At 54.0% G+C, this 27,995-nt stretch overlaps 1 protein-coding gene across 1 annotated transcript in view; it reads left to right on the top strand.

The window, feature by feature from the left end:
- Positions 1-27,995, top strand: part of LAMC3 (laminin subunit gamma 3) — a 67,107-nt gene that overhangs the window by 35,056 nt on the left and 4,056 nt on the right. Inside the window, exons 10-26 of the mRNA XM_052648819.1 lie at positions 904-1,096; positions 1,271-1,389; positions 3,852-4,070; positions 6,271-6,459; positions 10,026-10,271; positions 11,064-11,217; positions 11,872-12,014; positions 12,505-12,683; positions 14,083-14,224; positions 15,457-15,662; positions 16,181-16,257; positions 17,934-18,068; positions 19,603-19,750; positions 21,270-21,419; positions 23,869-23,971; positions 26,392-26,591; positions 27,844-27,990. Of these exons, the coding sequence (XP_052504779.1) occupies positions 904-1,096; positions 1,271-1,389; positions 3,852-4,070; positions 6,271-6,459; positions 10,026-10,271; positions 11,064-11,217; positions 11,872-12,014; positions 12,505-12,683; positions 14,083-14,224; positions 15,457-15,662; positions 16,181-16,257; positions 17,934-18,068; positions 19,603-19,750; positions 21,270-21,419; positions 23,869-23,971; positions 26,392-26,591; positions 27,844-27,990 (2,750 nt within the window). The remainder of the gene's footprint in view (positions 1-903; positions 1,097-1,270; positions 1,390-3,851; positions 4,071-6,270; positions 6,460-10,025; positions 10,272-11,063; positions 11,218-11,871; positions 12,015-12,504; positions 12,684-14,082; positions 14,225-15,456; positions 15,663-16,180; positions 16,258-17,933; positions 18,069-19,602; positions 19,751-21,269; positions 21,420-23,868; positions 23,972-26,391; positions 26,592-27,843; positions 27,991-27,995) is intronic.

The following is a 27,995-nucleotide window of genomic DNA, read 5'->3' on the forward strand; positions in this document are numbered from 1 at the left end:
AGTCGCTCAGTTGTGTCCGACTCTCTGTGATCCCATGGACTGTATTTAAGCGCTTGACTAATACAGAGAAACGACAGTCAGAAGGCTAGGTGAGGGCCCCTTGGTCCTTGGTGTATCTGCCTTTTTTTGGCTAGGAGCAAGTTCTGATTCCCATGGAAAATGTGGCCTGTGGGGCCATCAGCCCCTCAGCTTAGTCACGCATGTAGCCCTCTTACCTGGGACTTGCTGGAGCCTCACTGAACTCCCACATATGCGGGTCCCTGAGGACTCTGAGCTCATGGGGCGTCTGGCATCGTGAGTGCTATGTGAACGGGCAGACAGGTGCCACCAGACATACGGTATCTCCACCACCAGGCATGCTGAATCTCCTCTGCTCCCACACGGACTCTGTTGTCCCATGGCATGTCACTTTCAAAAGCCAAGTTTCAAGACAAAAGTCTTAAGAATGTCAAGATAGGATAACCAACAAGGACCTACTGAGCAGCCCACGGCGCTCTGCTCAGTGTTATATGGCAGCCTGGATGGGAAGGGGGTTTGGGGGAGAATGGATACATGTGTGTGTGCGGTTGCCCTTTGCTGTCCCCACTGAAACTATCACAACATTGTTAATTGGCTATGCTCCAATATAAAATAAGTTTAACAAAAAAAATGAGTGTCAAGATAGTGACAGCAGAGCATTAAACTGGGTGTGGGACCCCCGGTGATTGGCAGGGTCACATGCCCTTGAAGCCAGCTCTGGCTGCGGAGATGTGGGCAGGCCACCCTCAGGATCTTCTGTGCAGGGTCCCTTTGAGTTTGTAGTTTTATCTTTTGAGAGTTTAATTGCCAATAAAAATCAATACCGACATTAAAAATCCAGCTAATTAAGTGAAGACTATCAAAGCCTTCTTCTCTTGTCTTCAGAGAAGTTTCTGGGAGATCAGCGATTCAGCTACGGGCAGCCCCTCACACTGACCTTCCAGGTCCCCCCTGGGGGCTCCCCACTCTCCACGCAGCTGAGGCTGGAAGGGGCAGGCCTGGCCCTGACTCTGCGGCATTCTGACTCACCCCACACCCCGGACTCTGGGCAGGCTGGGGAGGTGCGGCTGAAGTTCCTGTAAGTGTCCTGCTGTGTCCTGAGTGATGGGGTCGGGTGGTCGGGGTGGGCCCTGAGATCCAGGCACATCCGTTCCCCTGCGGTCTGGGGGCTCCTGCCAGGGGGTTCTTGGCACCACTGGCCCCTCTCATGACCCCCTGCCTCAGGATCTGCTTTGACCCTTCCCCCGGCCAGATTGCAGGAGACCTCCGAGGACGTGGACCCTCCGCTGCCCTCCTTCCACTTCCAGCGGGTGCTCGCCAACCTGACTGCTCTGCGCGTCTGGACCAGCGGCCAGAGCACCAGCTCTTCCGGTCAGTAGTGACCAGGGCACTCCCCAGCCCCCAAACCAGCGAGGCCCCCGGGGGCTCTTTCATCATAGCCTTATGGAGTCTTCACAGCCAGAGGTTATCGGCCCCACTTTAGCAGAAACGGGTCTGAGGCTCAGAGAGGTCGAGACACTTGCCCAAGGTCATATAACCAGTAAGGGCAGCGAGCAGGAGGACAGAGGCAGGGGCTGGACAGGTGAGGAAGCTGAAGATGGACAGCTCTAAGGGACACAAAGAAACCAAGAACCTGACGTGGCCACACCAGGTGGAATCCATCCCTGACAGGAGGCTGGACCCTGGAAGGCTCTTCGATGATGCTTGGGATTCCTCCCCCTGCTGGTCATTAGAGGTGTTGCACCTAGAAAAAGCCTAGTTTCCAAAACCTCTCAACCAGCCTGCCAAGTTATCACAGCCTCAAGCCTTCTTTCTCACCACCTCTCATCCTGGTCACTGAGTGATCGCCTTGGTGGTCCTCTCACTGTCCCTGGTTCCTCTCTCTTTCCTAGGGTACTTTCTCTCCTCCTCCCCCACCCCATGCCTATATGTGCCTAGACCAGGCACCCTCCGTATCCATTTTTAAGACAGATCTGTGGCTCAATGATAAGGGATCCACCTGCCAATGCAGGAGACGCAGGTTCGATCCCTGGGTCAGGAAGATCCCCTGAAGGAGGAAATGACAGCCCACTTCAGTATTCTTGCGTGGAGAATCCCATGGACGGAGAAGCCTGGAGGGCTACAGTCCACGGGGTCACAAAGAGTAAGACATGACTGACTAGCTGAGCACACACACACGCACCCCTTTACTTTCTGGAAATTCACAGATATTATAACCCGCTGCTGCCAAGTCGCGTCAGTCGTGTCCGACTCTGTGCAACCCCATAGACAGCAGCCCACCAGGCTCCCCTGTCCCTGGGATTCTCCAGGCAAGAAAACTGGAGTGGGTTTCCATTTTCTTCTCCAATGCATGAAAGTGAAAAGTAAAAGTGAAGTCGCTCAATCGTGTCCACCTGTTAGCAACCCCATGGACTGCAGCCCACCAGGCTCCTCTGTCCATGGGATTTTCCAGGCAAGAGTACTGGAGTGGGTCGCCAGTGCCTTCTCCGATATTATCACCTACCTAGACACAATTTTTAAAAACCAATATAATATGCTAACTGTAATACACAATAAATAAAAAGTGAATGATATTTAGAAATAACCATATGGGGACTTCCCTGGTGGTCCAGTGGCTAAGACTTCATGTTACCAACGCAGGGGACCCAGGTTCAATCCCTGGTCAGAAAACTAGATACCACATGCTGCAAATGAGAGTTCACGTGCCACAACTAAAAAGCCCACATACTGCAACAAAGAGCTGTGTGTGTGTGTGTCAGTCGCTGTGTGTGTGTATGTGTGTGTGTGTGTGTGTTAGTCGCTCAGTCGTGTCCGACTCTTTGCGACCCTATGGACTGTAGCCCACCAGGCCCCTCTGTCCATAGGATTTCCTAGGCAGGAATACTGGAGTGGGTTGTCATTTTCTCCTCCAGGGGATCTTCCTGACCCAGGGATCGAGCCCGGGTCTGCTGCTTTGCAGGTGGATTCTTTACCATCTGAGCCACCAGGGAAGCTTCAGATAAAGGTATTTTATCCTCATGCAAGCATGTCTTCAGGTCAGATTCCTCAAAATGGAAATGTGAGGTCAAAGAGTGTATGTTTTCTGTTTTAACGCGTGCTGCCAAATTTTGCTTCAGCAAGGCTGTATCTCTCTATATTTTGATGCCAAGTGTCCACTCTCCTTGTCTGTTTGCCTGCTCAGTGTTGACAGATAGTTTTTCTATTTTGCCCCAAGTTTCTAGTAGTTTTCTGTGGGAAAGTTGGTCTGATAAGAGCTACTCCTGTGTTACTAGAGGCTCCCAATTCATCTTCATACATCCCCATGTGTGAGTTCCCCCAAGCCCCCATCCTCCACCATCACTACTCTGGAAAATGCTCACCAAGCTGAGGGTTGTGAGCAATATCAGTGTTTATATGTACATATTTATTTGTTTGGCTGTTTATTTATTTATTTGGGTCTTAGTTGCAGCATGTGGGACCTTTTTTCAGTTTTTGGCATGCAAACTCTTAGTTGCAGCATGTGGGATCTAGTTCCCTGACTAGGGATCGAACTTAGGGCCCCTGTATTAGGAGCACAGAGTCTTAGCCACTGAACCACCAGGGAAGTCCCGTAAATATATGTATCTTTAATAACCAGTGAGAGTAAGGTTCTTCTTGTAAAATTCCCAGCCATATAAATTTCTCCTTCTGAAAGTTACCAATTTTTCCTTTGCCCTTTGTCCTTTTTTTAAAATTGCAATTGACCCATGGACGGCCTTTGTGTATGTGGGCCAATACCCTGTTACACAGGTGAGTAGGAAGGTTCGGGGGAGAAACACGTGCATGGAGCTGTCTCCTTCTGTCTCTCTCTGAAGGTCCCGTGCTGCTGACTGAGGTCCAGCTCACATCTGCCCGGCAGGGGCTGTCCCCACCAGCCTCCTGGGTGGAGACTTGTTCGTGTCCCCAGGGCTACACCGGCCAGTTCTGTGAGTCCTGCGCTCCAGGATACAAGAGGGACACGCCCCTGGGGGGTCCCTATGCCCGCTGCGTTCCTTGCACCTGTAACCAGCATGGCACCTGTGACCCCAACACAGGTAGGTCTCCCTGCACCTCTGCCACCCCCAGGCCACCTGGGCTACACCCAGAGCAGCGAGAAGAGCACTGACCTGAACGGGGCAGCTGCGTGCGTGCGAGTGATCACGGATACTGATAGGATGGTGTCCTCAATTTCCTCCATGTGCTCAGTTCAGTTCAGTTCAGTGGCTAAGTCGTGTCCGACTCTTTGCGGCCCCATGAATCACAGCACGCCAGGCCTCCCTGTTCATCACCATCTCCCGGAGTTCACTCAGACTCACGTCCATCGAGTCAGTGATGCCATCCAGCCATCTCATCCTCTGTCGTCCCCTTCTCCTCCTGCCCCCAATCCCTCCCAACATCAGAGTCTTTTCCCATGAGTCAACTCTTCGCATGAGGTGGCCAAAGTACTGGAGTTTCAGCTTTAGCATCATTCCTTCCAAAGAAATCCCAGGGCCGATCTCCTTCAGAATGGACTGGTTGGATCTCCTTGCAGCCCAAGGGACTCTCAAGAGTCTCCTCCAACACCACAGTTCAAAAGCATCAATTCTTCGGCGCTCAGCCTTCTTCATGGTCCAACTCTCACACCCATGTGCTAGGCACCGTTTTATAAGCTGTATCGTCGGGTCCTGCAAAAAGTCCTGGAGGTGCCGGGACTCTTCCTGTCCCATGTTACAGGTGTGGGACCGAAAGTGCAGGGAGGCGGCTTGGCCAGTAGGTGGCAGAGCTGCTCCTCTCTCAGGTCACTGCCAGCGACGGTCACCCCTACTTGCAGCAGAGGAAAGCCCAGCAGGGAGACCACGGGCCCTGGGCCGGAGCTGCCAGACTGGGCCTGGACACTGGCCTCTCACACGGGAGGTGGAAGGGCCGGCGCCCTGCTGCTCTTCTGCAGCTTCTAGGGTCTCTGCAAAGGGAAATGCCTTTTCCCCACTGTCAAAGGACAGTAGCCTGGGAATCAGCAGGCCAGCCGGGGTGGGGGAGCACCCACAGCACGAGGGGCTCCTTCCTTCTGGTGCCCAGGCAGGCATCATTAATCGAGCCAGATGGAGCCTCGTGATCCTTCCATGCCGGACTCTGGGAGGGTCATCTCATGAGATGGGACTGATTTGTTGTCCCTCAGAGCCCCTTGCCTTGGAACAACTTCCAGCTCCGTTTGGGCAGGTCTTCATCTGTAAGGGGGGTGGGGGCACAGCGGTCACTGCTGCCCTTCCTGGGAAGATGGAGGAGTAGTGAGTGGGTGGGTGCTGGGCAGAGACAGAGGCCATGGAAACCACCCCCTGGGTGCCCCCCCCCCCCCCCCCGTGCTCTGCTTGTCCACCCCGGGTCCTCTCTCTTTCCTCCTGTTCACCCCAGTCCTTGATGAGTGCTGCTGGGGGGTGCCTCTGGGAAGGGGTGCTCTTGCTTAACCCCTTCTTAGCCAGGCTCCTCCCTTAGGCCCTGGCAGTGGCTCTGAGCAGACTCTGGACGCCATGGGGCTAGAGAAGGGGGGTTGCACTGTCCCCTTCATTAGAAATCAGTGGGCAGGAATTCCCTGGTGGTCCGGTGGTTAAGACTCCACGCCTCCACTGCAGGGAGCATGGGTTTCATCCCTGGTCGGGGAACTGAAGATCCGTCGTAAATAAATAAATAGAAGCCAGTGGGCAAGGAGGGGAGTTCCATTCTATGAGGCCAAGAAAGCCTCTGGAAACCCACAGACCCCCTAAATGGGTTTCCTCACATTAAGGCCGGCATCCTGGGTCTGTGTCACTGTCCCTGAGCTTAAGAAGGCTTGGAGGCTTTAATTTACAGAATAAAACAAAGAAACCACTGAGGAAGGGGAAAAGAATACTAGAAGCAAACGCTAGCAGTATCGTCAGCCGGTTCAGGTATAGGTTTCGGGTTATCGAATAATAGTGATGACAAGTAATAATTGTGTGTCAGAGGCTGTGCGTGGCTGCACTGAATCGTGATGAAAACCTGTTGCAATCAGTCATGTGTGCCCATTTTGCAGGTGAGGAGGTTGAGGCCCAGGGGTGCCCAGCTTCACATGGTCAGTAAGTGGTGGACGTGAACCAGGTGGATGCTTCATCCCTGGACCATGCTGTCTGCACCGTGGAAGAGGCCCCACCCCAGTTCCCACCCCAGGACATGCTCAGTGGCCCCCGTGTAGCAGCCTGCCCCCTGTCTTGAGCAGGGTCTGGGTTCAGGTGGCGGTGACCAGATGCTTGTCTCGCCCCTCAGGGATCTGCCTCTGCGGCCACCACACCGAGGGCCTGTCCTGTGAGCGCTGCTTGCCAGGTTTCTACGGCAACCCCTTCACAGGCCAGGCCGACGACTGCCAGCCCTGCCCGTGCCCCGGACAATCGGCCTGCACGACCATCCCAGACAGCGGAGAAGTGGTGTGTACCCACTGCCCGCCGAGCCAGAGAGGTGAGTGCCCGGGGACCCTGCCTCTGCCAAAGCTCCAGAAGTGAGTCCTGGGTCCACAGATGAGGGAGGGCCTCGCTGAGGGGTGTCAGGCCTGACCTTTGGGAATCCTGAGTCTCATAGTCTGATAGCCAGGGCCGTGGGCTGCTGTGGGTTCACTGAGCATATCCAGGTGGGAGTTTGGAAATTGTCGTGTCCAGCCCTGCCCCAACCCACAGAGCCTGGGTTAGTAGTTTAAGACGGAGCTCTGGAATCTGTATTCCTGTCATGTTCCATGTTCCTGGGTTATTCTTTTACATAGTTTGGGTGGAAAACCTCTGATTGAACTTTCAGCTTTTAAAAAATGTCGCCATGGGAATTCCCTGGTGGTCCAGTGGTTAGGACTCGGAGCTCTCAGTGCTGTGGGCCTGGGATCAATCCCTGGTCGGGGAACTAAGATCCCACAAGCCATGCGGCGTGGCCAGAAAAGCAAACGCAGAAACAAATAAATAATTACAAAATGCCGCCAGGTAATGTGTGATGTAAAACTCCCCCCGTCCCCAGTCGTCTCCCTGTTCCTCATTCCTGCTCCAGGAAGCAGAGTCATCCTAGACAGCTGATCGTTTTTAAAAAAAGAAAAGCACACAAGAGCTTTATTGAGATAGTATTCATATACTCCCTGACTCACCCATTTAAAGTGTGCAATTCAATGGTTTTTTTTCATATTTGCAATTACTGATTTTTTTTTATTTTAGCAAAATACGCATAACTTGCCGTTTTGACCATTGTTAAGTGTACAATTCAGGGGCCTTAAGTACATTCCCGGTGTTATGTAACCATCACCGCTATCCACCCACAGAATTTTTTTATCATCCTAAATAGAAACTTCCAACCCATTAAATGATTATCTCATAGCTCCCCCCGCCCCATCCTCTGGCACCCACCGTCCTAGTTTCTGTCTCTCTGAATGTGAATATCCCGGGTGCCTCAAGTAGGTGGCCTCTGACGATATTTGTCCTCTTGTGACTGGTTTGTTTCACTTGGCGTAACGTGCCCATGGTCTCAGGTACCTGGCTCTGCATCTGGGACCACTCTGAAAGCAGCTCCCTTGGGACTCCCCGGGCGGCCAGTGGTTAGTGCTGCATGCTTCCAATGCAGGGGTTGCAGGCTCGATCCCTTGTCAAGGAGGTTCTGCACGCCATGTAGTGTGGCCCCCCAAAAAAAAACTGAAAGCAGCTTCCTGACCACTAGCAGGTTGGTGAGGTGCTCCAGAGCAGGGGTCCCCAGGAACTGCGGGAGTGAGGTCCCACCTCAGGACCCTGCCCCCCACCATCACGCTGCCCGTGTTTCCACAACCTTCCCCACATTCCCTGGCTCCCCACCTGTGGCTGCCCCCAGTCTACAACTCAAGGGGACTCCACTCAGTGAGAGAGGGCGGACAGAGGAGTTACCCAAGAGAGGGCTTCAGGGGAGGAGGGCACTGCTGTGCGCAGGAGGAGCCCTGGGAAGGATGTGAGGGTGGACATCAGGGCTTTGTGCCAGCTCATGTCTTTATCACGCCAGCATCCTTCAGGTCCCGCCAGAGCTCAGCACACAGGGGACTCAGCCACGCAGTCTGATCCGGGACTGACCACGGTCAAGTCCTGATCCTTGTCTGCCTTGCTTGCCTACCACTCTGACCCCTCGCAGCTGCCTCCTGCTGGGGAACTGTCCTCACCCAGTCCCAGGTGGACGGCAAGTTAACTGCAGGGACCACATTCTTCATCACTGGCTTCAATCTCCCCCTTGGCCATCTCACTCCATCTCTGTTTCAAGGTCTCAAAGCCAGACCATAGCCTCTACCTTCTGAACTCCATTCAGATTTTTCTTTTCCTTCCTTTTCTCTTTTGTCTTCTCCTCCTTAGTCATCGCCCTCTCCAGGTTCAAGGTTGCCTGCCTTTCATCACATTAACTTGATTTCCACCTTAGTGATGAACTTTGAGGACGTCGGGAGCCCACAGCTCTTTTTCATGACAGTACCTACTTTTTAGATTATAAATTAAGTAATACTCATTGTAACCGATGAGTAAATTGTTGGGAAAGTGTAAAGGAACGTGAGTGCCTACAGGCACGAAGATCATTTAAGATGCCCATCATCCCAGGTCCCCCCGTTGTCTGTTTCATGCAGATATGCACAGAGAGGTAGGCATGTTTACCGAGAACAGGCTGACACTGCATGAAGCCTGCGGAACAAGGACGGCCCTTGATCTGTGTTCAGAGTGGGCTTCCCAGGCCATGAGCCTCCAGAAGCCTCCTCACACACTGTCTTTTCTGAGACTCACAGTAACCCTGCGGCTGGAAGATGAAGCCGCAGCACCAGATCAAACCCAGGAAGCAGGGCAGGAGAAGGAAATAGACAGTCCAGAGGGAGTTCAGAAGCCATGAGAAGCAGAACAGGCAAAGGGGCCAGAAACCACAAGGAAGAAGCAGCCCCGGCTGAGGGAGAGAGACGGCGGAGGGGATGATGACAAGGAGGGTGGCGGTGGTGTTGAAGGCGGAGACAAGGAAGATGACGACAAAGAGAGGGATGAGCAACATAAGGACGAAGATGATGAAGACCGTCAAGTGGATGCTAATGATGAAGGTGGAGATGGTGATAAAGGTGTCGATAACGAAGATGCTGAGTGATGATGGAGAGCGATGCTCAAGGTCATGAGGAAGATAAGGGTCAAGATAATGACTGTAGCGATGAGAATGACGGATGAAAATGATGGCAGAGGTGACGTCCACAGAGCTTCCTTGGCTCAATGGTAAAGAATTCACCTGCCAACACAGGAGACGCGAGTTCAAGAAGATCCCGCGTGGTGTGCAGCAGCTAAGCCCAGGTGCCCCGACTATTGAGCCGGTGCTCTAGAGCCCATGGGCCGCAACTACTGAAGCCCACGTACCTTAGAGCCCTGCTCTGCAGCCAGAGAAGCCCCAGCTGCGAGAAGCCCTCGCTCTGCAATAAGAGAGTAGGTCCCACTCTCCGCAACTAGAGAGAGCCCCGCGGGCAGCCGCGAGGACCCAGCACGACCATAAACGCATAATGCTAAATCAGCCATGGGCAAGACATCAACCGGACCCCGCATCATCCGGCCGCTGCTCACCTCTGCAGACAAAGGTCGTGATGACGATAATGATTATGTGAGGAAGGGGATGGTCAAGGCGCTGATGCAGAGAATGGTGAATGAGGGCCTGATGGCTAGGAGGGTGATGATGGTGAATGGGTGATGCCAGCCGCTGCTGCTGATCATGAACCACGTGCCAGTATCTGGGCTTAGTGCTTTGCTCGCCTCAAGGGTCCTTTGAGATCGCTGCCTTTATTGTCCCCGCTCTGCAGACATGGAGTCCAAGTTCAGCAAGCCCCAGCGGCTCGCTTAAGACCACAGAGCCAACTGATAGCCCGGCTGGGCCCTGGCCCCAGGTCAGCCTGACCCCAGAGCCCGTGCTCCACTCCACCAGGAGCCTTGCAGGAGCTCTCTTAGGTTCCCACCCACCCTCACCCCTCATGGACCCAGCAGGCCAGGCCCCTCATTCTGCTCCTCCACACAAGCCTTCTTCTTTCCCAGGGCGGCGCTGTGAGATCTGTGATGACGGCTTTTTCGGGGACCCACTGGGGCTCTCTGGGCGCCCCCAGCCCTGCCAGCCATGTCAGTGCAGTGGAAATGTGGACCCCAACGCTGTGGGCAACTGTGACCCCCTGTCTGGCCGCTGCCTGCGATGCCTGTACAACACGACCGGTGTCCACTGCGGGCACTGTCGGGAAGGCTTCTACGGGAGCGCCCTGGCCCCTCGGCCTGCAGACAAATGCATGCGTGAGTACCAGCCTCCCAGGCCCACAGGGCAGGGCGGGGCAGGCTGCTTCACCAGATCCAGCCAGCTGTTCTGCAAGGCTCCTGTGCAGCCTTAGGCAGGTTACTCACCTTCTCAGTTGCCTTGTCGAGAAAGTGTAAGGGTTTGTTTCTTCTCCGAGATTCTTTCGGCTTCGGGATCTGATCACCTCTGACCCTGTGATTTTCTTTGTGGTTTTCCTGCCCGGATGATTTAGCACCGATCTCATGCTCTGCCGTCGGCACCTGGGACTGTCCCAGATGGCCTGCGGCCCTCATCATTTTGTCCTGCCCCTGGGCTTCCAAGATGCTCAGCCCTTGGGCCTTCGAGGCATGCACCAGCCTGTGGCAGGCTTCCAGGAGTGCCCCAGGGAGAAGCTCAGCATTTGCCCCCCTACTCCATGCGGCCCCTGTTGGCCTCTTATTCTTAGGGGGGCCCAGGAGAGCAGAGTCAAGTGACCCAAAACAGTGGGAGCCAGGTCGGCCCCTAACCCCCACAACCTAGTTTCTGGCCTTCTCTACAGCCTTGTAGGGGGTTCAGAAGGGCCACCCGCCACCACGCCCATCTGACCTGTCTCTCCAAGGACATAGGAAATGGGCTGAGACTAGCGCCCAGCCCTGGAGCCTTTCTTCAGAGACCGCTCAGGAGTCTGAGCTGAATGGGAGTCGTCTCCCTGGGCTCCCCACCTTCTCTGCCTCTCTGGGACCCCTCGAGGTGGGACAGGTGGTCTGCGGGGTGCCCTGACACCCTCTCCTTCCCCTATTCCCATCCCCCAGCCTGCAGCTGCAACCCGGAGGGCTCAGCCAGTGAGCAGAGACCCTGCGACCCAGCGACCGGCCAGTGCGCCTGCCTGCCCCATGTGACCGGACGGGACTGCGGCCACTGCAGCCCGGGCTTCCATGACCTCCAGCCCGGCAGGGGCTGCCGGAGGTGAGTGGGGCGCGGCTGGGGTGCCCTTCCCCTGGCGGTCCCCCCAGGACGGAAGAAGTCACCAGGGAGCCTCCAAGCCCACTGCCAGGTGCCCTGCACTGATGGGGGACAAGGGGACGGTCCCTTGGGGTCAGATTCACCGCCCTGCCAACTCAGGACGCAGGCCAGGAGCAGCCCTGAGGGATGTCCAGGCAGGCAGGAGCTGGTTCGGTCTCTGCTTCCCTCCTCGGTAACTCGGTCACTCTGTGACCTTTGCGGCCACAGCAGCAGCTTAGATAGCGTCTTTAGGGAGCAGCGGAGGACTCCAGGGACATGCCCCGTGAAACAAACCGGTTTCTTTCTGAGCAGACTGTCTCTCTCATGCTTTCAATATGCCAATTGCCTTGTGATTTCCAACTGACAGGTATAGTCCCAGATGTATACATGAATATGTCCCCATACCCTCTTCGGGGGGGAGGGGAGGATTTTGTGAGACCTTGCCTTCTTGGCTACAGCTTGGAGGAGGCTGTCGGACACGTTCCCGCACAGAGATGGGCCCTCGTCCGCAGAAGGCAAGGTCCCGAGGCCCCGTACTAGCCTGAGATGACAGAGGCAGGGCTGGGAACGGCCCAGAGCTCGTCCCAGACCTGGGTTCCTTCCCTTCCCTTATTGTAGCTGCAAGTGCCACCCGTGGGGCTCCCTGGAGGACCAGTGCCACCCCAAGACTGGGCAATGCCCCTGCCGTCCAGGCGTCGAGGGCCAGACCTGTGACCGATGCCAGCTGGGTTTCTTCGGCTTTTCCGTCAAGGGCTGCCGCGGTAAGGAAGCCGGGTCCTTCCCGGGCTGCCCAGAGACGGAGGTGTCTAGGAAAGAGGGTCAGTGGGGGATGGCCGAGCAGCAGGAGGGAGACAGATCGGATAAGGGGCAGGTCTTCTTGGAGTAACCGTGGGAACGTGGAGTGAATGAACAGAGCAGAAGAGGGGCATGGGATCTAATCCTAGATGCTACTACTGACCTCCTGAGTGCCTGGGGCCATCAGATCACCTCTCTGGGCCTCACTTATACGTCAACTGCATAGCCATCCTAAACCTGCCTGGTCCTCAGATCCTGGGGACACTGAAATATCTCAGGTTCTTGGTCATCGCCTCCAACCTTCTGAATCAGTCTCCTGGGAATGACCCAGGAAGGTACTTGAGCTGCCCACGGGGATCGGGAGCATCTGGGTGGCCAGAGCTGCAGGGCATCTGGGGGTTCTGCTGTGGGGTGGCCATCAGGGCGCCCAGTGCCATCTGCACACCCCCCCCCCAGACTGCAGGTGCTCCCCGCTGGGTGCCACCTCGCCCCAGTGCCGCGAGAACAGCACGTGTGTGTGCAAGCCTGGCTTTGTGGGCTACAAGTGTGACCGCTGCCAGAACAACTTCTTCCTCACGGCCAGCGGCACGCAGTGCCAGGAGTGCCCATCCTGCTACACCCTGGTGAAGGAGGAGGTGAGCCCTCCCCATCTAGGCCCTGCCCAGGCCGGCTGTACCTTCTGTTCATTTCATGCCCCCAGCGAGCGCCTGCTCTGTGCTGGGCGCCGGGAAGTGCCCACTTATCCTGAGCCCTTGGTCTTTCTGGGACCACCGGCCACCTTCTTCTTGTGCTCATCCAGCCATCTGGCTCAGCTCTCCCCTCTCCCCTTTCCCGGCTCCTGAGTGGACAAGAGAAAAATGGCCCCAGCCTTGTGTCCTTCCCCACTACCAGGCTGAGGTCTCACACTTACTCACATTCCCTGGGGATGAGGACACAGGTGGCCCTTCATGGGGAGGGTCAGGGGGAGGGCGATGCTCATGCTGGAACACAAGTAGAACCTCAAGCAGGGAGAAGACGTGGAGCAGGGGTCAGGAACATGACCTCTGGACCCCAGGAGTGTGACCCCCCAGCCCTGTTTGTTAGTTGTCACATGTCCAGGCAGATGACAGCCTTGGTAAGCTTCAGTGGGTCTCTCTCACTCCAAAATGGAGATGGTTCAGACCTGTGACCCCTTTCATGAAATCAGTGAGGCCAGCTTTTGGAATGATGGTTCTGTAGAAAGATAGGATGGTGTGTGATGGATATTGGGTACCACTCCCAGCAGTGCCTGGGCCAGCTGCCCTAATCAAGCCTGTTGACACATCTGCAGGAACACAGGTGAATATTCGCACCAAGAGGGTAGATAAAGATCACAGGTAGCCTTGTTCAGAATATTCACACCAAGAAGGGAATAAAGAATTTAGCCTTGTTCTAAGTGAATTCAGGGATTTTTTTTAAACCTGATTTTGCCATCCTATGCAGAATGGAAATCTTTGAGGATTTTCAGAGCATTTTGGACTTCAGAATCAAGGAGAGAGCTTGGGACCTGTATCCCCCACCCCTTAGGGTGGTTGAAAGGTGAATGTGAGCTGGCGCGTGGCTGGTGGTCACTCACACCTGGCTCCTAGTGAGTGCTCCATAAATGCATTTATTGTTCATATGATTGAAAGAACGGGGCTACGAGATGGAGCAGAGCGCTGTCACTCTATCTGCAAGGATCACGTGTCTGCTCCGTGCCAAGTCCTGGGAACACGGCAGGACAGATGGAAATCCTCCTGAGGCTTCCCTTCCCATCCCCCCTCAGCAGGGCAGAGGTGTGATTGGCTGAAGGCCAGTAGGTACCATGGGTGTGAGAAGGGAAGGGTCAGCTCCGAGGATGGGGAGGTGTACAGTAGATCCCCAGAGGTCCAATGTATCCTTTGCTTTAAGGCCTAGATTAGGATTGGAGAAGGCAACACTTGCCGGGATGGCAGGCCAGGCAGAAACCAGCAGAGGTGTCCAAGCAGGACTTCAGGCCACCAGCCTCACACACCCTTCCCTCCCTGACCCTTCCAGGCTGCCAAGCTGAAGGCCAGGCTGACCCTGATGGAGGGATGGCTGCAAGGGTCTGACTGCGGCAGGCCCTGGGGAACGCTGGACATTCTACAGGGAGAGGCCCCATGGGGGGATGTCTACCAGGGCCCCCACCTGCTGCAAGGTACAGTGGGAGAGCAAAGTGGGAGACTGGGAGGCCAGGGGAGGGGGCTGGCTGGTCAGATGCCCACCGTGGAGCCCCTCGGTCTGGCCTCAGGATGCTTCAAGGGCTCTGGGCTCACCCCTAGGAGAACTCCCTTGCTGGTAGAGCGTGTCTGACTTCCCCGGTTGTGTGAGCCCCTCCTGCCCTGCAGTCCTGTCACCCCACGGACCTCTCTTTCAGTATCCCTTGCCCTGTTGTACTTTGTAGCTTTGTTAAGATCAGTCTCTGACTACAGCCTCAGTCCCCATGTCCCCTGCACCACCTAGACTATACCGGTAAGCTCAGTGAGGGCAGGAGCTGGGTTCATTCACTGAGTCAGTCACTCACCGAATGAACATCGAGGCGCTGTCCCAGGTGCTGAACAGGTAAAGTTTCTGCTGTCTTAACTGTTGGCCATTTTGCTCACTGCTGTATCCCCAGCATAGAAAAGTGAAAGTGAAGTTGCTTAGCCATGTCCGACTCTTTGTGACCCCATGGACTGCAGCCTACCAGGCTCCTCGGTCCATGGGATTTTCCAGGCAAGAGGACTGGAGTGGGTTGCTATTTCCTTCTCCAGGGGATCTTCCCGACCCAGGGATTGAACCCGAGTCTCCCGCATTGTAGGCAGGCCCTTTACCATCTGAGGCACCAGCACAGAAAGTGAATGGCAAATAGGAAACAAGACTGTCATTAAGTCGAGGTGTGGCCCTGGGATACTGATGGGGGCGTCAAAAGCCAGTTGGTTATTTTGTCAAGTTTTATGTTCACAAGCGCCTGTACTCCTGCAGCAGCCCCAGGTGAGCTGAGCACCGGTTTGCAAGACGCACACAATAGGGAGCTATCAGACACTGTGCATTAAATGTCCACTCTGAGCCACGCCCTGGATTACAGAGCTGACTTGGGGAGGGTTTCCTGGTCTCTCAGGTCCAGGAAGCACTCACAGTGGTTCTAGAAGGCCTGGCTTCCTTCCAGTCCTTTGTCTGTGGCTCACTTCCTGCGTGGGGGACCTTGGGTCATGATCTGCCATCTCTGGGCCTCAGCTTTTGCATCTGTAAAATGGGGGAGGCTCTTCCTTTAGAGCCAGTGCTCAGGCCTGGTTGGGGAGTCAAGCTGTGCCCTGGAGTAGAGGCCACAGTTAGGGCACCTTGAGGCTGTGGGCTTTACTGTGAAATCTCGACTGCTCTGTGACCCCCTGGGCTGGGGGCTTTCTGCAGGGGCCCAGGAAGCCTTCTTGGAGCAGATGACAGGCCTCGAGGGTGCTGTGAAGGCTGCCCGGGAGCAGCTGCAGGCGCTGGGCAGGAGTGCCCGCTGTGCCCAGGCTGGAGCAGAGAAGACCTGCGTCCAGCTGGCGGACCTAGCGGCAGCACTGGAGTCCTCGGAAGAGGAGATTCTGCACGCGGCCACCATCCTCGCATCTCTGGTACCCTAGGGGACTCCCTTCCCGATCCCTCCCCCGACTGAGCCTGGGGCATGTCCCCGCTTTGGGAGGCTCAGTTTTCTCATCCGCAGAATAGCGGGTCACACAGTCTGCCCATTCAGTGAGGTGATGTTCACAAAGCATGAGGCATATTCCAAGTAGACAGTGAATGCCCAGCCAGTGGCAGGCGTCGTTACTGTTGTTTCCAAGCTCTAGGGCTCCACCCACTGGATGCTGACTTTGCAGCTGGCTCTGAGCATTTAAACATTAAATATAAATTGGAGAAGGAAATGGCAACCCACTCCAGTATTCTTGCCTGGAGAATCCCATGGACGGAGGAGCTTGGTGGGCTACAGTCCATGGGTCACAAAGAATCGGACATGATTGAGCGACTTCGCTTTCACTGAGCATTTATACATTAAGTGGCGTGGCCCAGTTCTCCCAATAACTGAGCCAGGTACAGCCTTGAACCTTCAGGGATGGGCCATCAGCTCCCTCTGACTTCCTTCTTTCCTCTAAAGGTGATTCCTCAGGAAGGACTCGGCCAACCTGCCAACTGGAGCCAGCCGGCCACAGAGGCACGTGCCCTTGCCAGGAGGTGAGCCCCTAGGCCCCGGGAGCTTGGTGAGGTTGTTATGCCCAAGTCGCGAAATCTCCCAATGACCACCAGGGAGCTGATATCCGATGCAAAAGCAAGAGAGTTTTTATTACCAAGCTTGAGCTGGGGCTCCCACCGTTACCGACGCAGCGGCTAAGGAGAGGAGCCTCGAACTCTGGGTTACATTGCTTATATAGGGTACTCTCACACGAAAAATTCGAAAAACGGGAGTTTCCGGGTTGAGAGACGTCTAATTAGTTACCTTCTGTGGAAGGGTTAGGTGTTGGGTTCTGATTGGTTTTCATTTCCTGGGCTGGCCACGGGTTCTGATTGGTTCCCATTTCCCAGGTTTAATTTGAAAGTCCTGAACATAAAGTCAGGAGATCCTGATCTGGGATCTGATTGGCTCGCAGGTGGTGGGGTGAGGTCAGGGGATTTCCAAAGACTCTTTCCTCAGAACTCTAAAATGGAGTCTTTTTTTTTTTTTTTGGCAAAATGGAGTGGCTTAGGCTCTTCAACGTCCTGTCCACAGAACCATGCAGGGAGACCAGCCCTTCTCCTGAGGGCTTCCAGGCTTGGGGCCAGCCCAGTTGAGGTGTCCTGACCCCGAGAAGTTGGAACTGTTGAGTACACGGCTGTATGGTGGGGGAGAGCTGTGCAGGATGCTCACAGCATCTCTGAGCCCAGAGACATGGGGGCGAGGTGTGGGTGGAGCTGCTGTATTGAGATGTAAGCCATGCAAGTCAACCGTTTAAACTGAACAGCTCAATGGTGTTCAGTATATTCACAGAATCATGCTGTTATACCATCCCCACAGTCAGTTTTAGAACACTTTCGTCACCCCCCACCCAGAAACAAGTCCCATACCCATCAGACATCACTCTCCAGTCCTCCTCACCCTCCCTAGCCCCTGGTAACCGCTCATCTGCTTTCTGTCTCTATAGATTTGCTAACCTGGACATTTCGTATGCATGGAGTCGTACATGTGGTCTTTTGTATCTGGCTTCTTTCACTTAGTGTAAATTTTCAAGGTTCATCGGCATCGTACGTTGTGTCAGTACTTCATTCTTTTTTTTTTTTTTTTACAACCAAATAGTATTATTCCGTGGTTTGAATGTGTCACATTTTGTTTATCCAGTCATCTATTGACGGATATTTGGATTGTTTCATCCTCTGCCTTTAAGGAGCAGCTTAAGATCCTCAAGACACAAGCTCTGAAACAATGTGTCCCTTTGGCTGTACTTTACCCCTGTAGGTCCATTTTATGGATGAGCAAAGAGACTCAGAAAAGTGAAGTGACTTGCCTAAGGACAAATGGTTAGCAGTGATAGAGCTGGATTCAAACCCAGGCTGTCTTGACCACTCTTTTCTACGCTGTCTTTATTAGGGTGACCATATAATCTATTGTCCAAGCTGAGATTTTATGTGTGATGAAAGGCCCCATTGTACATTTTGCCAGGACAGCAGGCATAAACCCAATAACAGGAAGAAGGGGCGTGGGTCCTCTTGCCATCAAGTCTTCGCTGCCTGCCAGGCACAGAGGGTAAAGGAGCCTGGCCCCCTGTGGCTGCACTCTGTGTGGGATGGTGCGAGGCTCACACAGGGGGTGCGGGTTTGCACCTAAGCCCCCTTCCATGTGAGCTCCTGGTGATGGTCAGGTGGGCATTTTCACACAGCCACAGGGACACCGCTACCAAGATTGAGGCCACGGCTCGGAGGGCCCTGCTCGCCTCCAACACCAGCTATGCACTTCTCTGGAGCCTGGTGGAGGGCCGAGCAGCCCTGGAGGCCCAGCAGGAGCTGGAGGACAGGTGAGACCTCCCACGTGTGGGTCAGAGCCTGGGTTGGCTTCCTGGAGCCCACGGGGCCTGACCAGAGGCCAGTGGTTCCAGAAACACCTCCCTTCCCTTGAGTCCTGACGTTCCCTGGGGTGGGGTAGGATGCCTGGGGTCTTGGCTATGCTTGGTGGTGCGTTATAGGAACCCACTCATGCCTAGAGGAGGAAATGACAACCCCCTCCAGTATTCTTGCCCTGGGGAATCCCATGGACAGGGGAGCCTGGAGGGCTATAGTCCCTGGGGGTGGCAAAGAGTCGGACACGACTGAGCACACACACTCTCGCCTGGGGTGCAGCTCAGCCTATGGAGAGAAGGGACGAGAAACGTGAAGGAGGAGGGTCCAGGTCAGCACCTCCTCCCCCCACCCCACCCCCACAACTTCCCCACCCCCACCCCAGGCCCTGGGGAGTGCCTCTCAGGCACTAGCTTTCTTCTTGGCCCCTGATTCTCTGCTGAGGAGGGGGTGGCCCCCTCCTATCCCCCCCATTCAGAGGGTCAGCAAAGACCCACCAATGTCTCACTGAGCCCAAGTGGACTTCCTGGATGAAAGACTCTGATTGGCCCAGCTTGAGTCAGGTGGCCCGTCTTGAACCAATCAGTATGGCTGGGTGAATCACGTGACTCACTCCCAGCGGCAGGGGCGCTGGTTCCCTAAGAAGGGATGAGGGTTGGGAGTGACCTCGGGGGGTGGCTTCCCTCATAGCTCAGTCAGTAAAGAGTCTGGCTGCAGTGCAGGAGACCCAGGTTCAATCCCTGGGTCAGGAAGATCCCCTCGAGGAGGAAATGGCAACCCATTCCAGTATCCTTGCCTGGAAAAAAGTCTCATGGACAGAGGAGCCTGGTGGGCTGCAGTCCATGGGGTTGCAAAGAGTCAGGCATGACTGAGTGACTAACACTTTCTTTCTCAGGGGGTGGTCCACTCCAGCAGTACCCATGGTTGGGGGAACTGGTCGGGGAGCAAGATGTGGACAGCTGGATCAGAAAGCTATCTTAGTTGATTGACTGATTGTAGCACTTTGGGGGAAAAGGCCCCCAGAGCGATCATGCGACCCAGGGATCTCTCTTTACCTGGAGACCAGCATGCCCAAGGTCACCCAAGGGCGTCAGGGCCTGGGCTGCTATCCCTCCGCCAGCGTCAGGCCTTCTCCTCTTGGAGATTCATCCAGAGGAGCCAGACATTCACATAACGTGTGACTCTCAAGTGGAAACCGAGCGGGAGCCCCTTCAGAAAAGCGTGATTGAATTAAGCGAACGGAGGAACAAGAATGTAGCGACTCTGTGGCCTTTTCATTCATGAGGAAGCTGCCAAGTGGCAGCCAGCTTCTGAGGCCAGCTGCTGGGTACCCACTCCACAGATGGTGGCTCTGCCCGGGAAGTCGCCAGAGCCCTCTTCCATCGAGGATTCCGGTGGGGGCGGGGGTTGGGGGCGGGGGTTGCGGCCGGGACAGCAATAGGGAGGCACAGCCTATACCCGCTCAGAGGCCACCCTGCCTCTGTCTCCCCCCAGGTACCAGGAGGTACAAGCGGCCCAGAAGGCGCTGGGCACAGCTGTGGCAGAGGCGCTGCCTGAAGCTGAGAGGGTGCTGGCCGCCGTGCAGCAAGTCGGCGCAGACGCGGCCCTGCGCCTGGCCTCACCAGTGGCCCCAGCATCACCGGTCAGCTCCGCTGTCCTTGGAGCTCTGTGTGGGGTGGGGATGGGGGAGAACATGGCAGCTGGGAAACCAGTGTGGCCCAGGCAGAGGCAGATGACATGGCTTATTTTTAGCTCGATAGTGGTTGATTAAAAGATAAGGCACCTCCATGGCCTGGCAGAGTGCCTGCCTGGCACAGAGCTCAGCCAATCTTAATTATTGAAAATAATATTAAGGCCAAGGTCCCTTCTCCGTCACTGTGGCATTGGCAATGACACCAGGCAGACATGGAGTCAAATCCCAGCCCCACCATTCAAGTTCTGTGACCTTGGCCAAGGACCTTCCCCCGCTGTGCCTCAGTTACTTTGTCGGATGGAGCTCACCCTTTAGGTTATTTCTGGGCTGTATCCATCACGGGCGGGGAGGGCATTCATGGCTCACCTCTGGATAAATCATTTCATCATGACTTCTCAGTAATCCTGAAATCCCAAAACTGGGGACCTGAACTTGAAAAAAAAAAAAGACTAAACAAGAAATATATCTGGGACCCAGCTGGTTGGGACTGATGGGCCCTAGGCTAAATGCTCAGGGTCTTTGGTTCTCCTGCTGTGTATAAAAAAGGAAAACATGGGTAGTGACATGTCTGGCTCTGAGTGCTGTCCCAGATACTACTGAAGGTGTTAGGTAAGAAGCAGTCCCCACAGAGCAGTCTGAGTTCAGAAGTACAGGTTATTGGTCCTCTCCGTTAACACCTTTCCCCTCCCCAGAGTAAAGCTAGACAAAGGGCCAGTTGGGTTGGACTAGATACTGGTTTTCAGGCCCCTTATCCTTAAAAGGAGCCCAACCTCAGATACTCAAACATTCCTCGGAATCATTCTCCTTGCCTCGAACAAACAAAACCAGGAAGTCACTGCTCAGCTAGGATTCATTTCTGCCATAGAAAAAGAAAACAATCTATTGAGGGTGTTTCTCTGACTGGCTGTTTCCAGGTATAAGATTATGAGTAACCCTAATCTACCTACAATTGGCAGCTTCCCTTGTAGCTCAGTCGGTGAAGAATCTATCTGCAATGCAGGAGATCTGGGCTCGATTCCTGGGTTGGAAAGATCCCCTGGAGAAGGAAATGGCAACCCACTCCAGTATTCTTTGCTGGAGAATCCCATGGACAGAGGAGCCTGGAGGGCTATAGTCCATGGTGTTGCAAGAGTCGGATACGACTTAGCGACTAAACCACCACCACCACCTACAGCGGACCAATCTGCGTACTTAATTCAGGCTGGAATTTAGAATCAAGTAGGGAGTCTGAGGGAGGAAACGCAGGTCAGGAAGATCAGCTGAGTTGCCTGAGGCCACGCTTCTAGAAATTGCTGGGGCTGGAATCAGGCCTCAAGTGACAGGTTCCCCAGCCTGGCTTCTCTCGCCCTGGCTCCTCTGCGTCTTGGGGGTCCACATGCAGCCTGACCCCCACTGTCTCTGCCCCTGGGCTTCTCCCATCCCCCTGCCCCTTGGACCTTTCTTGCCTGAGCCCTCCGTTTCCCAGCAGCCTCAGAAGTCCCAGGCCGAGGCCATGAGCCTGAAGGTGCAGACGCTGGAGAAGACAGTCACGTCGAGGGAGCACATGGTGACCGAGGCTGCCCGGTCCCTGCAGGCCACCGCCCAGGCCGTGCTGCAGGAGATGGAGCCCCTCACGCAGGTGGGCTCTCATCCTTTGAGGCAGCACCTGGAGGAGGTTGGGGCTGCCCCAGGGGTGATCTGGGGTCAGGGATTGCAGGGGAGGTGGGGGCAAAGACCAGAGCAGTTCTTTCTGCCCCTCCAGTGCCTCCCCGCCAAACTCCAGACAACCTCAGTCAGCATGTGCCAAGGCAGGAGGTCCTGACTGCCTGAGAAGGGGTAAAGGTGTGAGAGGAGGCAGGATGGTTAGACAGACAGAGCACCAGCAGCGTCCAGGGCCTGCCTACCGCCCTCTGCAGTGTTAATTACGTCTGGAGGAGTCTCATCCATTCAGTCTCCAATTCGTTAGTTCACTTGCCAGATATTTTAGCAAACACCTACATCACTCCTGCGCTCAACCCCACAGTTGACAGCCCCGAACCGGAGGCAGTGCTAAGTAATCGCAGAACTCAAGAGTTATGGGGTGAATTTAGCCCAACCCAGTGGTTTCCAGCCGATTAAAGTATAAGCACCCCTTCAGGTATGGTTTTTTTTAAACTTTTCATCTGAAAATAATTTTAGACTTAGAAAAAAGTTGTGAAGAAAATCCAAAGAATTCCCCTATACCCTTCACACAGATTCCCCTTCTAGTAACATTTTACCTAACCACCTTATAAAGATCAGAGTAAGGAAATCAATGTGATATTTACACAATGAGCCTGACCTACAGACTTTATTCAAATCTATCATCCACTTATCCCAGCAGTGGCTTATCCCACAGACATCTTTATTGTCCTTTTAAAGACAAGGCTCCGGGGAGAAGCTTGCTGCCAGCATCCAAAGAGCTGGGCCTTGTGCCTGTCACTCGCTGGGTGAGCTGTGCTGTGTTAGGGTCTCCTGGGGTGGTACTCGTTGATCTAGTCCATCCCCCTGGTCCGGGGAGCAGATGAGGCCACAGCAGGGTCAGGACCAGACCCCAGTGTGCAGTGACCAGCCTGAGCACAGTGCCTCCCACCTTCCCCTCCCAGGAATGCCTCTGCCAGGCATTTGGACTTAAGACATGAGGGCTCCCTGGGCAGCATCTGGTAGCTCTTTAAACCCACATGATTGACTGATTGACCGAAATTCATGTGACGTAAAATTACCCCACTCCTTTTTTTTTTGGCCAGGCTCTGCAGCATGCAGATTCTTGGTTCCCTGACCAGGGATTGAACTCATGCCCCCTGAGATGGAAAGGTGGAGTCCTAACAACTGAAACACCAGGGAACTCCCTAAAATTACCCATTTTAAGTGTACAACACAGTGGCGTTTAGCACGCTCACCAAGTGTGCAAACATCACCTCTCAATTCGGAAACACTCGTCACCCCAGAAGGAAACCCCGGAAGGGAAACTTACACCCATTAAGCAGTCACTCCTCAGCCCTCCCTCCCCCAGCCCCTGGCAACCACCTGCTTTCTGTCTCTGTAGATTTACCTACTCTGGACGTTTCATACAAATGGAGTCATGTGATATGGGCCCCTGTGTGTCTGGCTGCTTTCGCTTACCGTAATATTGTCCAGGTTCATCTACATTATGGTACATATCAGCACTTCATTCTTTCACATGTGATGACGTGTGAAAGTCACTCAGTCATGTCTGACTCTTTGCAACCCCGTGGACTATAGAGTCCATGGAATTCTCTAGGCCAGAATACTGGAGTAGATAGCCTTTGCCTTCTCCAGGGGATCTTCCCAACCCAGGGATTGAGCCCAGGTCTCCCACATTGCAGGCAGGTTCTTTACCAGCTGAGCCACAAGGGAAGCCCTGAATAATATTCCACCGAGTGGATACACCACATTTTGTGTATCCATTCATCCATCAAATATGTATTGAGTATCCAGCCTTATTTAGTGCTGAGCTTCCTTGATAGCTCAGTCAGTAAAGAATCCATCTACAATGCAGGAGACCCAGGTTCGATCCCCGGGTCGGGAAGATCCCCTGGAGAAGGAAATGGCAACCCCCTCCGGTATTCTTACCTGGGAAATCCAATGGATAAAGGAGCCTGGCGGGCAACAGTCCATGGGGTCACAAAGATTCGGACACGACTCTTAGCAACCGAACCACCACCATCACCTTATTTAGTGACAGCGGGGAAGAAACTAATTTTCTAGGAGTAAAAGTTGTGTAAGAAACAGATTCTCTATTTCGCATCCTCTTGCTGAGATGCAGCAGCATTCTGAAAAGAAACTTTCAGTCATCCATCTTTCTTTTAGTTCTTCGGTTCCAGCGTTCCTTTAATATTTTGTGGGACAGAGAAGCTCTCGGGAGAGATATTCAAAGTGTAACACTGACAGAGTAAGACAAGTCAGGTAGTCCTGGTAAACAGAAAAATTCTGTGTCCGTTTTGGTGCCCTTTGGGGACCTTGTATATGTGGGTTTGGTGCCCACCTGACCCGGCTCTGCCCAGCACACCTCCAGCACCACCTGCCCAACCCCTCCCATCTCTCTCCAGCTGCGCCAGGAAGCCAGAGCCGCCCTGACCCGAGCTTCCTCATCTGTCCAGGCTGCCACGGTGACCGTCATGGGAGCCAGGGCTCTGCTGGCTGACGTGGAAGGTATGTGTGCCCTGCTTGGCCCCAGGCTCATCAGTGCACAGACGCGCGTGACAGACCCCAGGGATCGGGCCTCGCCCTGGGCAGGCCTGGCTGCAGGGGCCAGAGGCCCAGTCACGTGAGCATGAGCCAAAGAGACCGTTGCCTCTGCCTCTCAGGACCTCCCTTTCCTGTCGCTGCTTGTCCCTCCCCATCTCACATACCGCTCACCCCGTTCTTGCCCACATGGCCATCCATCACCAGACCATACACAGAACCTCTCAAGAGCATATGGGAAGAGAATCGGATGCCATCAGCTGTCCATCCCTGATCCAGGCCACTCTGGCTCAGTTACCTGGTACAAAAATGGCTGCCCTGGTCCAGCCTCCAGTGGGGCTACGGGAAGGGATTCGGTGTTTCTCTTTAGAAGGGAGCGTGGGTTGATGCCAGTCCAAGTCTCTCTTGAACTTTAGGAAAATGAGGCCAAGTGGCCCCATTTTACAGATGAGTAGACCAAGAAAGGAAATTCTGCTGCATGAAATGTGGAACAGCCCTTAGCCTGTAACTGTTCTGCCAAGAGAGGGTTTGTGTTCAAATAAGTTTAAGAAATGGGACAAGCTGTAGATCTCCCTGAGGCCTTGCAGTGCACACCTTAGAATACTAAAGGCTCTGAGAAGTCCTGCAATAAAAAAAAAAACAGGTTCACTTCTTATTGGCGTGCCTCCATGAAGCATGCGGGATAGTTCCCACACCAGGGATTGAAAATGTGCCCCCTGCAGTGGAAGCACAGATTCTTACCCACCAGACCGCCAGGGAAGTGCCCCAGGTTCACTTCATATAAACTTAGTTGACATTATGCCCTAGCATTTCTCAACACCCTATGGAACTAGGACTCCCCAGCATGCCCTTTCGGAGAAGGCAATGGCACCCCACTCCAGTACTCTTGCCTGGAGAATCCCATGGATGGAAGAGCCTGGTAGGGTATAGTCCATGGGGTCCTAAGAGTCGGACATGACTGAGTGACCTCACTTTCACTTTTCACTTTCATGCATTGGAGAAGGAAATGGCAACCCACTCCAGTATTGTTGCCTGGATAATCCCAGGGACAGAGGAGCCTGTTGGGCTGTGCCGTCTATGGGGTCGCACAGAGTCGGACATGACTGACGTGACTTAGCAGCAGCAGCAGCGTGCCCTTTAAGAAATACCGGTTTTGTGTACAAGAAGCAAAATAGATCTAACCTTTGGATTATCCTCATAGAATGATTATGTACTATTATGTCCTTGAAAATTACAAAGCTTGATTCTTTTTAAAATTTTATTTTGTCCACCATGGGGGGCAGCCCAGAATGAGATGGTTAGATGGTTAGATAGTATCACCCACTCAATGTACATGAATTTGAGTGAGCAAGCTCCAGGAGATCGTGGAGGACAGAGGAACCTGGCGTGCTATAGTCCGTGGGGTTGCAAAGAGTCGGACATGACTTAGCAACTGAACAACAACTATAATCAGTACCCCTTCGGATAAATTTCCCTTAGAATTTGATCTGAAAGGAAAGGGGAAAGTCTTTCTTTCTTTATGGAGAGACACTGCCTTTTATTAGATAATAAAATCCGTGTGAATTGTCGAATTTCCCCTTTTGTCTTGGCTGCTAGGAGGCTAACTGGTGAACAGAGCATCTGGCCCTGCACCGGCATGGTCCTGATTTTCTGGCTCTTCTCACTCCTCCTCGTCCTCCTAGTTACACATGGCCCTTGGTTTTTCATTTGAATGGTCCAGTTGATCTATCATGATAAGCTGCCTCAAAGCCTTTGTAGAAATGGGCGGTCCATAAAAACACAGAACTGAATGGATCTTTCTATATACTGGGCTGTGGTTCCCATCTCCACTGGCCCAGGCATTGACCACCATGTAACCCTGTGACTTGTATGTAGAGTTGGCCCAAAAGTCCATTTGAGTTTTTCCATGAGATATTCCATAACCGAAACAAGATCTTCCCAGCTGGTTCAGTGGTACAGAATCCACCTATCAATGCAGGAGACTCAACAGACCTGGGTTCCATCCCTGGGTCGGGAGGATCCCCTGGAGGAGGAAATCGCAACCCTCTCCAGTATTTTTGCCTTGGGAACTTCCATGGACAGAGGAGCCGGGCAGGCTACATACAGTCCATGGGGTCACAGAGTCAGGCAAGACAGCACACACTCACGCAACCAACTTTTTGGCCAATCTGATATCATAGTATCACGTGAATCTTTATACTCACAGAGCACTATGTCTCATTTAGGTTTTTTCCGGGTGATCCTGAAAAGTAACACACACAGGTCTTGTGTGTCTTATTCCTCATTGTCTGAGGGTCTGGGGACGGTCAGCTTCCGGTGGGGACCTCCTGTTGGGCTCTCCAGGCATGAGCCCAGCCCTCCTGACACAGCCTCGGCTGGGTTTACAGGAATGAAGCCGAGGTTTCCTCGGCCCAAGGACCAGGCCGCACTGAGGAGGAAGGCGGCTATCGTCCAGGACAGGATCCTTGCAGACTCGAGAAAGAAGACCAAGCAGGCAGAGAGGATGCTGGGAGATGCGGCTTCTGTCTCCTCCAGGGCCAAGAAGAAGGGCAGGGAAGCCGAGCTGCTGGCCCAGGACAGTGCCAAGGTCAGGGCCAGGGACATGACTCCTGGGGCGTCCATGTCTTCAGGGCCTGGGGGAGGACTGGCATAGAGGAGGTGCCCTTCTGTGGGGCAGCTGCCCTCCCACATTTGCGCCTTTCTGTGTGCAATGCTGAGTGCTCTGCACTTAACCAGGGGCTCCCAGGCTCTGAGCTCTGGAGCTTCACATGGGTGACCCTGTTGATTTCACATGAAATAGATGTCACTGCAGTCCCCATGGGACAGGTGGGGACCCTGGGGCCCAGCCTGGTTCAGTAGCTTCAATCACATGAGCAGGACTCACACCTCGGTGTGTTGGGCTCTACTCCCTAAACCTCTAGGCTTTTCTTGTTTAATTGGGGCCAAGTTTGAATCGATGTGAATCTCCCCAGCACCTTCACTGGCTTTGTTGCTTGGGTCCCAAGTGAACTGGCCTTATTTTTTTAAGTGTATTTTTTTTTTTAAATTAATTAATTTGACTGAGCGGGGTCTTAGCGGCGGCACTCGGGATCTTCATTGCGGTGCACAGACTCTGTAGTTGTGGCACTCGGGCGTCAGTAGTCTCAGTAGTCATGAGACGTGGACTTATTTGCTCCGAGGCCTGTGGGATCTCAGCTTCCTGACCGAGGATCGAACCCGTGTCCCCTGTATTGCAAGGCAGATTCTTAGCCACTGGACCGCCAGGGAAGTCCGCTAAACTGCCTTCACAGCTGCCTAGAGAAAGTGCTGGATTTGCAGGCACCCCCAGGCTTGCTTCTGGGCCCGTTGTTTCAATTCTGGCCAGCTCCTCTCCTCTGCAGCTGTCTCCCTGTCTCTGAAATAGCTGGAGTTTCTCCTCACAGGAGAGATGGGTAGGGTCCAGCAACCTGCACCGCGCCAGCATCCGGTACATACCTGTTGAATGAATGAATGAATGAATGATCGTGGAGGGATGAAGTGAAGTGATGACTGCTTGGCGTGATGACCATTAATATCCTTTACCTCTAAAAGGACTCTCCTGGGGACTTCCCCAGCAGTCCAGTGGTTAAGACTTCACCTTCCAATACAGGGGGTGGGAGGTTCAGTCCCTGGATGGGGGGCTAAGATCCCACATGCCTCGCAGCCAAAATATAAAAAAAAAAATCCATCAAATAGAAGCAATATTGTATTACATTTAGTAAAGACTTCAAAAAATAATCCACATTTTAAAAAAAAACTTAAAAAAGGAAAAGAAGGACTCCTTCCACTCACCCTCCCTCTCTGCTGCCTCCCACCCACAGCTCGCCAAGGCCTTGCTGAGGGCAGGGAAGCAGGAACACCGCCGGGCTAGCCGGCTCTCCAGCCAGACTCGGGCGACCCTCGGACTGGCCTCCCGGCAGCTGCTGGCCTCAGAAGCGCACAGAAAGGAGCTGGAGGCCGCTGAGCGGGTACG

The sequence above is a fragment of the Budorcas taxicolor genome, chromosome 11, assembly GCF_023091745.1.
Source record: "Budorcas taxicolor isolate Tak-1 chromosome 11, Takin1.1, whole genome shotgun sequence".
In the NCBI taxonomy this organism is placed as follows: Eukaryota; Metazoa; Chordata; class Mammalia; order Artiodactyla; family Bovidae; genus Budorcas; species Budorcas taxicolor.